General features: G+C 30.3%; 1 protein-coding gene across 1 annotated transcript; it reads left to right on the forward strand.

Annotated features, from left to right (window-relative positions):
* The first annotated feature begins 10,321 nt into the window (after window positions 1-10,321).
* LOC130498888 (catalase-3) lies at window positions 10,322-13,704 on the forward strand. Its single transcript, XM_056992654.1, has 8 exons — window positions 10,322-10,479; window positions 11,254-11,350; window positions 11,489-11,766; window positions 12,012-12,788; window positions 12,886-12,975; window positions 13,072-13,139; window positions 13,226-13,319; window positions 13,420-13,704. Exons 1-8 carry the CDS (start codon window positions 10,465-10,467, stop codon window positions 13,477-13,479), a joined length of 1,479 nt encoding a protein of 492 aa, XP_056848634.1. The 5' UTR covers window positions 10,322-10,464; the 3' UTR covers window positions 13,480-13,704.
* Window positions 13,705-14,041: the final 337 nt, after the last annotated feature.

Raw genomic sequence — 14,041 nt, forward strand, 5'->3', positions numbered from 1 at the left:
TTCCTCTTTGAGTGCTCTTCAAAAGAAGGTACTTCGGTGACTACATTAGTATCACCGACCACATACATTCATATCATTGGATTTTCTGTCTGGAGTTATAACCACAATAACTTCTTCTTTTCTACACTGTATTCACATTAAATAACATGATATATCCTTTTGGTTTTAAGTTTGAATTGTGCCATAATTTCTTCTCTATTGGCATATAAAAAAGCATTTGTATATATCTGTAGGGTGCTTCCTGTGTATATATATATATATATATATATATATGTATTAAATGATCATAGCTTATAAGCTTCCTCGATCTTTTTTTGCAGTTTCTTTTATTCATCATCTTGTTTTTTGAGTTTATGCCGCTTATCTTCTTGTACAGTTTCCGTTTCTTGCTTGTGGACCGCTGATCCATGACTCCGCCAAACATACACATCAATAGAGTCCCAAAGTTCCAACGAAAGTTGTTAGAGTGTTTACCCCATAACGAAATTGAGCATGCTCACAAGATACGCAATGTACAGCTATACGGTGTGACTGTAAACCAGTCATCTGTGAGCAGATAGAGCAAACTTCCTCCAAAGATAGTAGCAAGAGAGATCCAAGTTTTAAGAGATGGACATGGCTAGTTCAAGAAAAATGTCTCTCCAATAGCGATGAAAACAGGAACAGGTGAATGAAAGACGATAAAAGTGTCGACTTTAAAAAGAAAGTGTCGACGTTAGAGTGGAATAGAAGTTCTCTGTTGGTGAAAAGTGACAAGTAGACCAGGATTGCTGTAGGAGGAAACCTCCGCATGGTTAAGAGGTTGAGAGTGAATCTGCAGAATTTGATACTTGTCGACGAAGTCATATTTACCCTAATTCATACGGAAAGTTGAGAGTCCCTGCAATAATCCAGCAACACAATCAGATTATATTCAAATTTCAACAATATGATTGATATCACTCTTATGAAGACATACCAAGTAACTTCATAGAACAACATAATCAACGTCATCTAGACGTATTAACAACTGCTTTGATGATGAAACTTGTTATTCATCTTGCTCCAAAGATCATCTCTTTAGAAACATGCATCCTATATGATGACACCCATTTCTCCATATATTATGCACCAGTAGGGATGTCTGTCTAATGAATGCACTGACCATTTGGGTGTTATCTGTTTTGGGCTTAGACTATCAATGTTCAGAAAAAAAAGAATTTTGTCCATTTAGAAGAGCCCATTTGGATGTGGACAACCCAATTGACATTCAGATTCTTATGTACCACCATCCATCATATCCCATTTCCTAAGCTTCTAGTGATAAGATAGTTCTAGCTTAGAGGTATTTGTAGTGTTTACTGTATAATATTTTGGAACTAGAGATCATCCACAACGCACCAGCAAATCGTTTCCCGTCTATGAGTTTATAACCGAGCCGAATCATTTGTCTAAGGACTCCAGACTAATCATGCACCAACAGCTTTTATTTTCCTATTTCTAAGCTTATAATCGAGCCACACACATTTGTTTACAAATTCAAGATATAATGTCATGCATCAAACACCACTTTTTCTATTTATAAGTTTATAATCGAGTCAAGACATTTTTATAGAGTAGTAATTCGTATCTAGAATCATGTACCACCAGCCACTATTTTCTATTTCTTGATTTATACCATCCACCACACTTAGCCCTATTTCTATTTATAAGTTTATAGTATCATCAATCACCACCCCTCTTCTCCTGTTTTTAAGTTTGTACAAATTAATTGGTAAAAAAACATCAGATTTCAGATCTTGATTTCATTTCTTTCTTACCTTCCATGTTCTTTTTTGATAAATCAAAAGTATCAAGAATTAAATATACATATCAACTAAACATACAAACAGATATATTTGATTTTAGTAGGTTTCAAATTGGGAGTTCTTAGCACCTTCTGTGTTATTTGTTTAGATAGCAAGTGCTAACTAAAAAGTTTATGTATCTGATTTGCTAACTAATATCGTAAAATTTATAAGCAAATTAAGACTTTCCTAAATAACATAAAAGTATTGTTAAATATGTTTATACTCCCTCTGTTTTTTAAAGATGTATGTTTTAAGAATTTTTTTTGTTTCAAAAAGATGTATTTTTCATATTTTCAATGTAATTTTGTCAACTAATTATGAATAATTGTGAATCTCAAAAACATTAATTGCATTTCTTGAAATTTTATTAGTTAGAAATATAGGAAATATAAAATAACAAAAAACTATGCACTAATAAGTAAATTTTAATATGTTTTATTAAAAAGTGTGAAAATCTCAAAACATGTATTATTTAAAAACAGAGGGAGTATAAAATAGTAGGAAAAACAAAAAGTTACAAGTAAACTGAAAGATTTGCACACACAAAAAAAAAAGTAAAAGGAAAGAATTCATATAAAATCATGAAATCAAAGTCTAGTCAAGTCACCATCTGAATACAAACAAAAGGGTACCAAAAGATTTGAGTGCCAAAACTTCACTACTCTTTTTTTTTTGCAACCCCAACTTCGTACTCTTTCTGTTGATTTTTTCAATGCCATTGACAAATTTTTCAAATTCCAAAAATAAAAAGTAGAGAAGATAAGGTGTAATCCAGTTTTTTGTCGTGTTGATCCACTAAAACGAATTTTCATTCGTTGGGTAATAACACCAGAAAGTAACTAAGGGTAAGATTGCTACGTGGCCACTTACTAGTGGGTTTCAGTTTCCCTCATATGTGATCTAATTATCTATAATTACTAGATTGCTAAGTATTACTATTAGCCATAATTATCAACTTTTATCTTTTTTCTATTTTCTTTGAAGTGTTGTTATGTAGTGAAGTACAAGCACATTATACCGAAAAAGCACATTATACCGATACGCAATAAGTTTACCAAAATAACAAATTTTAGAATTGTTGTGCTATATAGAAAGAGATGCTTATAATGCTTATATACTTGACTTGCATACTGTTTCATGTATAGTGAAAATTTAATCTTATTTGCTATATATATATATATATATATATATATATATATATATATATATGTGTGTGCATACTGTTTCATGTATAGTGAAAATTTAATCTTATTTGCTTTGAATATATATATATATATATATATTTATTACTTTGATTATATTCATCCATTGAGAATTTTTGTTGGTTGGATCATATCTTGTGTGTTTTTTTTTGAACTGAATCATATCTTGTGTGTTGAACAAAAAAAAGATCATATCTTGTGTGAATAGTGTTTATACTACGTAAACATGTTCTTTTACTTAACCTTAAGACAAGTTTAGTGTTGTGAATTCGTCAGAATTATTATAGAAATCTCGTTATGTATTACCAACATCCCAATATTTAATAACTAACTTTTATCAAAAAAAAAAAAATTAATAACTAACATTAGAAATTGGGTTATATAATAATATGGCTGATTTTTTTTTTTTGAATTATCCACTACAACAAATCCCCTAAACTATATTTGAGAAGTGATTTTGCCACATGTCTTCTCTATAATCATTCTCACAAAAATAATATGACATGGCTACTAAAATTGATGACATGTCTCATAGATTAATATGACGTGGACAATTTTTGCCACATGTCTTCTCTACAATCATTCTCACAAAAATAATATGACATGGCTAATAAAATTGATGACATGTCTTATAGATTAATATGACATGGACAATTATACTTAATGTTAATTTATATTTTTGGTAAACTTTTAAAATATGATAATAACCCATCCCCTAGTCTATATTTGAGAAGTGATTTTACCACATGACTTCTCTACAATCATTCTCACAAAAATAATATGACATGACTACTAAAATTGATGACATGTCTTATAGATTAATATAACATGGACAATTATATTTAATGCTAATTTATATTGTTAGTAAACTTTTTCAAAGATGGTAATAACTCATATATTACATTTATTGTCGATTTACTTTTTTAGATTTTTTTTTAGAATATGTTCATAACTCATAAATCATCATTAAAATAAATATATTCAACTATAGCATTTCAAATTTTGAAATATCATTTAAATTATAAATTTTCAAAAATGTATACATTTTTCAGAAAATTATAAAAATTAAATCATAAAATCATTAGTTTCTTATATATTCTACAATGTTTATAAATATTATTTAATTTTAGATTTTTGACAATTATGAAATTTTACATATTTATTTAGTATACTTAATTAAAATATATAGAAAGAAAAATCTACCTAAGATTATAATTTTAAGTATAAACATGCATATTCTTAAATATAATTTAAAATAAACAAAATTGTTTTTATCTTAATTTTAATGTTTATTTAAATCAAAATTTTGATCAAAAAAAAAATTTAATCAAATTTATATTAAAATATTGATAAGAAAAAAGAAAATTTACAATATTAATTAAAAAATAATATAATTTATATTTATCTATTCAAAATATTTAAAAACTTTTTTACTGTAGGAAAACACCTAGTTTAGTCTATATTTGAGAAGTGATTTTGACAAGTGTCATCACCATATTAATTTTGAAAAAAAAATTATGACATGGCACACCAACATTGATGACATGGCTTGAAATAAATTATGACATGAATATTTACATTTAGTGTTGATTTATATTTAAAATAATTTTTCAAAAAATATGGTAATAACTTAAAGATAATTATGACATATTTACATGTAATATTGATTTATATTTAAGGTAAGTTTTTAAAATATGGCAATAATTTATATATCATAATTAATATAATAATAAATAATAAATTAAATAGAAATATAATAATAATTAAATTTTCGAAATATTATTTAGCTATATTTTTATAAGCATATAATTTTTATTACTAAAACAATTCTTCAAAATACTATGCATTTAAAAAAAATATATATAATTTTCTTTAAATAGTGACATAGACATTTACATATATTGTTGATTTGTATTTTTAGTAAATTTTAAAAATATGGTAATAACTCATAGATCATCATTAATTTAGCAATAAATAATATAATGTTATAAATAGTAATATAATATTATTTTGGATTTTTCAAAATTTAATTATATTTTATAATTATTATTAGTAAAACAATTCTTCAAATTATACAGTTTTTAATATAATTTTCTAATCCAATACTATTAGTTTATTTTTAATATCCATAAATTTTAGAAAATTATTTAGTTTTATGTTTTGATAATTATACACTTAACAAAATTTTCTCTTACATTTACAAAATTTGATTGAATATATTTTAGAAAAAGATATACATATATATTACTAAATATACATTGAATAGAAATATTTTTTTTAATCTTAAAGTTTTAGATATGATTAAATTAAGATTAATCAAATAATAAAATCAAAAATTTAACAAAATAAAAAATTAATAAAATTTGTATTTTAAAATAAATTATATTTTAAAACTTTTATTTCTGTTTTCGAAATATTATTTTGCTATATTTTTATAAGTATATAATTTTTATTACTAAAAACAATTCTTCAAATACTATGCATTTTAAAAAATATATATAATTTCTTTAAATAGTGACATAGACATTTACATTTATTGTGATTTGTATTTTTAGTAAATTTTAAAAATATGGTAATAACTCATAGATCATCATTAGTTTAGCAATAAATAATATAATGTTATAAATAGAAATATAATATTATTTTGGATTTTTCAAAATTTAATTATATTTTATAATTATTATTAGTAAAACAATTCTTCAAAATTATACAGTTTTTAAATATAATTTTCTAATCCAATACTATTAGTTTATTTTTAATATCCATAAATTTTAGAAAATTATTTAGTTTTATGTTTTGATAATTATACACTTAACAAAATTTTCTCTTACATTTACAAAATTTGATTGAATATATTTTAGAAAAAGATATACATATATATTACTAAATATACATTGTATAAAAATATTTTTTTTAATCTTAAAGTTTTACATATGATTAAATTAAGATTATATATTGTAATCAAATAATAAAATCAAAAGTTAACAAAATAAAAATTAATAAAATTTGTATTTTAAAATAAATTATATTTTAAAACTTTTATTTCTGCACATGGTGCAGGAAAACACCTAGATATATTTGATTCGTTAATGGTATCATCGTAATCAACCACCGTGAGAGTTAACGTGGGCGCGACACGTAGGAAACTGACTTTTCAAATAATATTATAGAGATCAACTTATATATAATTAATAAAAACTGATATAAAACTGATAATTTTGAAAAAATACATATTTTATAAATATCATTATTTCTTATATATATCTACAATCATGAGTTATTTCCATATTCTACAAAGTTTACCAAAAATATAAATCAATATTAAATGTAATATATGAGTTATTTCAATATTCTAAAAATATTTCCAAAAATATATATCAGCATTAAATATAATTTTCCATGTCATATTTAACCATATGACATGTCATCAACTCTAATAGCCACGTCACAATTTTTTGTGTGAAAATGATTGTAGAGAAGACATGTGGCAAATCACTTCTCAAATATAGACTAGGGGATTTTTGAAAATTATGAAATTTAATCCCCTAGACTATATTTGAGAAGTGATTTTGCCACATGTCTTCTCTACAATCATTCTCACAAAAATAATATGACATGACTACTAAAATTGATGACATGTCTTATGGATTAATATGACATGGACAATTATATTTAATGTTAATTTATATTTTTGGTAAACTTTTTAAATTTGGTAATAACTCATGTATTACATTTATTGTCGATTTATATTTTTGGACTTTTTTAAAATATGGTAATAACTCATAAATCATCATTAAAATAAATATATTCAATTATGGTATTTCAAATTTTGAAATATCATTTAAATTAAAAATATTTCAAAAATATATACATACTTTTAGAAAATTATAAAAATTAAATTATAAAATCAAATTAAATCGTAAAATCATTAGTTTCTTATATATATATATATATCTACAGATTTTATAATATTGTTTAATTTTAATTTTTGACAATTATGCAATTTTACATATTTAATTAAAATAAATAGATTGAAAAATCTACCTAAGATTATAATTTTAAATATATACATGCACATTCTTAAATATATTTCAAAATAAACAAAATTGTTTTTATCTTAATTTTAGTGTTCAATTAAATCAAATTTATATTAAAATATATTAATAAGAAAAAGAAAATTTATAATATTAATAAAAAAATAAATATAATTTATATTTATCTGTTAGAAAATATTTTAAAATTTTTTACTGCACATGTTACAGGAAACAACTATTGTCAATATATACTGGGAAGGACTATGAACAAACTTGTCAGAAACTTTGATCCCTCCGTGAAGAATATAAAATTTATAGATTCTAACTTTTCGACGTCTGTCGTCATCAAACGAAGAATTTTCTTTCTTTGATTTTCTTACGACACGAAGACTTTGCTTTGGTAAGATGATTTATAATTGTTCAGAAACTTTGATCCCTCCGTGAAGAAAATAAACTTATATTTTCTACCTTTTCTAGGTCTTTCGTTACCAAACGAAGAATTTTCTTGGGGAATTTTCAAAAATGCCACTTTTAAGGTACTACTATTCATCTTTACCACCACTAAATACACATTTTCAAAATACATTATTTATTAAAAGGTTAAAAATTCTTATATCTTTGTTTTTATATGCTTTTCAAAATTCTAATTATAAACTCTAAATCCTAAACCTCCAACTCTAAACCCTAACCCTAAATCCTCAACAATAAACCCTAAACCCTAAACTATATACCCTAAATTCAATACTATAAACCTTAAACCCTAAAACCTCAATTATAAACCTTAAGTCATCAATTATAAACCTTAAATCTTCAACTCTAAACCCTAAACTATATACCCTAAACCCTAAAACATCAAATCTAAACCCTAAATCTTAAACCTTCAAATCTAAACCCTTCATTGAAAGTGGTGGTAAAAGTGGTTAGTGTAAACATGAAAAGTGGTACTATGAAAATGGTATTTTTGGTAATTTCTCAATTTTCTTTCTTTTGTTTTCTTACGACACGAAGACTTTTTTTTTGCCAACTATAGATTTTATTAACAAATGGGACAAGCCCAAACTAATACAAGCCCATAACCAAAAAGAACAAACAAGCCTAAACAAGGCAAACTGAACAACGAAATGGGCCTAAACAGAAGCCCAAACACAAAAGAAACGGCGCCATCCTTCCACGCATCTGAGATCGATGCTCAGACTGCCCACGTGTCCGCCTCCCAACACCCCGTAGCACACGCGTTCTTCCATCTTCACATCGAAACCATAGACGCCGGTGAAGGCTTCCGGTCGCCGGTTCCCATCTTCCAACCAGATCCAAATCGGAGACTCTCCTCCGTCATCAGTGCCGACAAGAACCCACCTCCGACAACAGTATCGGAGGTATAGGATTCCCTCAGCTCGCAAACCTCCGGCTAAAAATCGCCGTTGAAAGAACGACGCGTCACCGGAGCACTCGATTGACATGCGTCCATCACGCATCCAACTTCATCACCACCACACCTTCCAACGAAGAGCTTCACCGATTGAACTCGATAGCTCTTCCTGGATATGAATCGTCGAAGACGCCAAGGAATCACCGAAAGCCGGCCGCCAGCACCAAAGAAAAAGCGATGACGCCAGAGACAAAACCGGACGGCCACCATAGGTAAGCGCGCCGCCGGAGTCAAAAGTCGGACAAAAAACCGAGCCGCTATAGTACTAAGCTAGAAAAGAAAACTAGGAAAGGCAAAACGGAGAACCTGGCCGACGGTGGTTACGATAGCCCATCCGTCGGCCGGTGACAGAGATCGCGGTGGAGCTTTTTTCTAGAGAGAGGTCGGAGCTTTTTCGTCTAGAGAGAGAGAATCTTGTTGTTTCTTACGACACGAAGACTTTTCTTTGGTAAGATGATTATACAACTTTTATCTGATATGATGTTTTTAACCAGTAACCAGCCAAGCTATCGGTTTCGGTATATGAGTACATTTTTGTTTCAGAATAAACGCTAATGTGAATTTAATTTGTCTTCTAGTTGTTGCAATTTTCTGAGAAAATATATAATATTGGAGTAGTTTAGTCTAGATATAATAATAACAATCGAAGTTACACTAGCAACTTGTTCACTCTAAATGGACGCGAGCATTATGTCCCCAATCAAAACTTGGATCGATTCAGCATCAAGGTAACGTGTTAATAATCGCCACATGCTATCAAACATAGACTCCCCCACCATACCCAGTTACCCCACTCAATAGTTTCATTTGCTTAGCTTTTTTTTCCTTGAATTTTCAACCTGTGAATTTAGATCCATGCTTATCAATATTAATAATGTATATTATTATAATAATTATTATTTATTCATTTATAAAACGTCGTATCAAATCGGATAAGGCTAAATTTTCCGGCTGAGCTCCATTATTGAACCAGATTTATTTATTTTTAATCATAAAACATTATTGAAGGATAGAGTTGCCAAGTTTGAAAAACAGATCCCAGGCCGACCGATCCAAACATCATATAATCTCGGAAAAGGAATTTTTTACCGTAGAAACCTCAGCCTGCATTATCCATCCTGTGTCTGACACATGCTTCCTCTTTTGATACTGTAAAGTCATCAGACCAAACATATGTGATGAAATGTGCCATGCTACTTTACTCTATATATACATAAACTGAGATGGTAAGATTCAAAATGAAAATACTAGTGTCTGGAAACAAACAAAATCTAGCTTTAGTGAAATAGTTTTTATCCTTTTTACATCTTAGGAATAATTCTTTTAAATAACTAAATTATATAAATTGAAACTAAAAATGTATTTAAATGATCACGGGGACAAGTAGGAGTAGGGAGGGGAGGAGAAAGAATTCACTGAAATAAAGTTTGTTGGACTAATGACCATACTTATTATGAGTAGAGTTATGGTTGATTTATCTTAAAAGAGTTTATGTATCAGGTAACAATTCATCTGTTACTCAAGGTTTGTTTATGGGACTTGGTGATTTAGCAAAAAAAAAAAAAGAGACTTGGTGATTTGTTTTTTCTAATAATAATTGAGTATTTTTCTCCTCTCGAGCAATACTGACTTGGATCAAAATTATTGTTCATCACCAACTGATTTTTTTGGGTTGGAGCCAAAAACGGAAAAAGAAATATCGAAGTGGTGGGGGCGGGGGGCCATTGAAGACAACCAAAACGTGGGGGCATTATTGTTATCCCAAAGGAAAAGTAAACACATTGGCCCGGTTTTACTGTACCGATAAATTGATCTTAAAATGACAAAAGTACCCCCACCACTGGGGCGTCGCTACTATGCATAGCACACGCGATTCACTCTATATAACGCACAGGATCTCATCTCTCCACTCTCACTAAACCAAAACCTCAACAGTTATATTTGGGGATCATCAGGGCTTCTTCTTCACCATGGATCCTTACAAGGTATCTCCATGTTCTTCTTACCCACTTTTTTTGTGTGTCTCTCTGTCTTTAATCAAATCATATTCTTTTCTTTTTTGGACAAATAATCAATCATGTTCACTGTTTTTAATGAAGAGATGAAAGTTCAATCCCATTGATGCTCTTCAAATTTTCCTTGAATTCATTTTTTTGCTTAAATTCTATGATCTTGAGCTATACATGGTGATGTTGATTTTTTTTTTGGGCTGGTTATCTTTAAAACGTTTTTGATCTAAAAACCAGTGCATGTGAAAAAAAGCCGCATGCATCTTTAGGTCGAAACAAATGATTAATCATTTTAAACGTTTCAGTTAATCAGTAATCAGAGTAGGTCGATGATCAATCAATATTTTTGTATATTATTTTCTCGTCTATAAACACATATCTCTGACCATCCGAATCCGATTACACCTACATTGAATATACAAAAAGTCTTAAAAAGCAAAGCAATAATCGAATAGACTTTTGGTTTATGTGAAATCTATCTAATCACCCTTATCCGACATGTTACCCATAATTAAAAGCCTTCTTTGTCAACCAACGGTCTGGATCCGACCAATAAACCGGGTTTCGTTTTATTCGAATTGAGTTATTAAATATTTTTTTTATCGTGATTGGTGAAAACGCGGTTAGCAGAGAAATTAATACCTTGTAACTGAAGTTAGGGTTTCGTTTCACAACGTACGAGAGTGTTGTTGTCGAATCCATTCGATTGATAGGATTTTACTGATAATCGATCGAACTGTGGTTTTGCAGTATCGTCCTTCGAGCGCCTACAACGCTCCGTTCTACACCACAAACGGTGGTGCTCCAGTCTCCAACAACATCTCCTCCCTCACCATCGGAGAAAGAGGTATATATATATATATATATATATATATATATATATATATATATATATATATATATATAACTTCTTCTTATTATTGATATTCTAATATGAAACTCAACGAATCAGAACTGTTGTAACCTTTTGTTATGGAATGGATAGGTCCGGTTCTTCTTGAGGACTACCATCTGATCGAGAAGGTAGCCAACTTCACCAGAGAGAGAATCCCTGAGAGAGTGGTTCATGCTAGAGGAATCAGTGCTAAGGGTTTTTTCGAGGTCACGCATGACATTTCCAACCTCACTTGTGCTGATTTCCTCAGGGCCCCCGGTGTTCAAACTCCGGTCATCGTCCGTTTCTCCACCGTCGTTCACGAGCGTGCCAGCCCTGAAACCATGAGGGATATTCGTGGCTTCGCCGTCAAGTTTTACACCAGAGAGGTATAACTAGTTTCCACTTTTTTATATCCTCTAGCTTCTTTAGAGACAAGACTGGATCTGAAATTTGTAACATCATAAACATTTTAAAGTTAATTCTAGGAAAAAAAATATTCTAATTTTAAGATATTAAATTTATATATAATAATTCTTTAAAATTTGGGAGCCAATGAGAATAATTCATCCGGCTATGACAAGAACCGATGCACTGATGCATGTCTCTCCTACTGCTATTGTAATAATTTCAGGGGAACTTTGATCTAGTTGGTAACAACACTCCAGTGTTCTTCATCCGTGACGGGATCCAGTTCCCGGATGTTGTCCATGCCCTCAAGCCGAACCCGAAAACAAACATCCAGGAGTACTGGAGGATACTAGACTACATGTCCCACTTACCAGAGAGTTTGCTAACATGGTGCTGGATGTTTGATGACGTTGGTATCCCACAAGACTACAGACACATGGAAGGGTTCGGTGTCCACACCTACACTCTAGTTTCCAAATCCGGAAAAGTTCTCTTCGTGAAGTTCCACTGGAAACCAACTTGTGGGATCAAGAATCTCACTGATGAAGAGGCTAAGGTAGTTGGAGGAGCCAACCACAGCCATGCTACCAAGGATCTCCATGATGCTATCTCATCTGGTAACTATCCTGAGTGGAAGCTTTTCATCCAGACGATGGATCCTGCTGATGAGGATAAGTTTGATTTCGACCCGCTTGATGTGACCAAGATCTGGCCTGAGGATATCTTGCCTTTGCAACCAGTTGGTCGCTTGGTTCTGAACAGGACCATTGACAACTTCTTTAATGAAACTGAGCAGCTTGCTTTCAACCCTGGTCTTGTGGTTCCTGGGATCTACTACTCGGATGACAAGCTGCTTCAGTGTAGGATCTTTGCGTATGGTGACACTCAGAGACATCGTCTTGGACCTAACTATCTCCAGCTACCGGTGAATGCTCCAAAATGTGCTCACCACAACAATCACCATGAAGGTTTTATGAACTTCATGCATAGAGATGAGGAGGTACACGTCTTAGTATTATCACCACTTGAGCTACAAGTGTTTTTTTTTTTTACTTGAAAATCGAAATGTTAACTTATTGAGTGTTTGCTTGTGGCAGATCAATTATTACCCTTCAAAGTTTGATCCTGTCCGTTGCGCCGAGAAAGTTCCAATCCCTAGCAAATCCTACACTGGAATAAGAACAAAGGTATGTGATTCACTCCATGCCTTTTTTACATTTTCAAAACCTTATATAGCTTGTGAATAGGTTTCCTAAAACAAGGTTTCATTGCTATTGTTGTAGTGTGTCATCAAGAAGGAGAACAACTTCAAGCAGGCTGGAGATAGGTACAGATCCTGGGCACCAGACAGGTAAAGAAAAACTCTCATCTCTCTCTCTCTCTTACATAACCCTCACAAGTACAAAAGCTTAATTTATAATCTTCAAATGTTTACAGGCAAGACAGGTTTGTTAAAAGATGGGTTGAGATCCTGTCAGAGCCGCGTCTCACTCATGAAATCCGTAGCATCTGGATCTCTTATTGGTCTCAAGTAAGAAACACAAAAAAAAAACATAAAATCTCCACTCTATTTTGTTTTTGCACCATTTTCAGCAAAACTAACAATTCTTATAAAATCTCTCTTCCAACAGGCTGATCGATCTTTGGGACAGAAACTGGCAAGCCGTCTCAATGTAAGGCCAAGCATCTAGAGACCAATCTACAGATATGCTTGTCTCTCAAAGGTACAGTCATATGATATTCTCATCGATCCATCATCGCTTGGTCGTTAAATCCTTCAAAAGATACTATTCCATGTATGGTTGTTTCGTGTTTGTATAATAATGATGCTTGTAATCTTATAAACCGATGTTTTACTATCGCTGTCTTTGTAATCTCCTTCACAATAAATCAATGTTTCTTGAGTATTAAGTTAATTCGACGACTATTATTTTATTTCAAAAGAGAATCTTGAAATGAAAACAAGACTAGTCTTTTTTTTTTTTTTTTGAAACACGAAAACAAGACTTGTCTATAACATGGTATATTGGTAATTTGGTAGAGTATCAATCAGCTAAAGCAAAGACGTGACGATATTATCCACACGTAAGTAATTAGCAGGACAGTTAAATTAATTGGTAATAGATCATTAAAATAAACAGTGACAATGAAACATTTACCAAAGGGTAATTCATGTTTGTAATCTTTCTGTTCACCATATTAACGAATATTTTCTCAAGGCATAATTTTTTAATATTTTTCTCTCGATTTAGT

The sequence above is a fragment of the Raphanus sativus genome, chromosome 8 (genome assembly GCF_000801105.2).
Source record: "Raphanus sativus cultivar WK10039 chromosome 8, ASM80110v3, whole genome shotgun sequence".
Lineage (NCBI taxonomy): Eukaryota > Viridiplantae > Streptophyta > Magnoliopsida > Brassicales > Brassicaceae > Raphanus > Raphanus sativus.

Bases quoted from the DNA above. Each gene is read 5' to 3' on its own strand.
- LOC130498888 (XM_056992654.1), top strand. The intron at 11,351-11,488 runs GTATATATATAT...TGGAATGGATAG, and splicing joins CCTCACCATCGGAGAAAGAG to GTCCGGTTCTTCTTGAGGAC. The intron at 12,976-13,071 runs GTATGTGATTCA...CTATTGTTGTAG, and splicing joins ACACTGGAATAAGAACAAAG to TGTGTCATCAAGAAGGAGAA.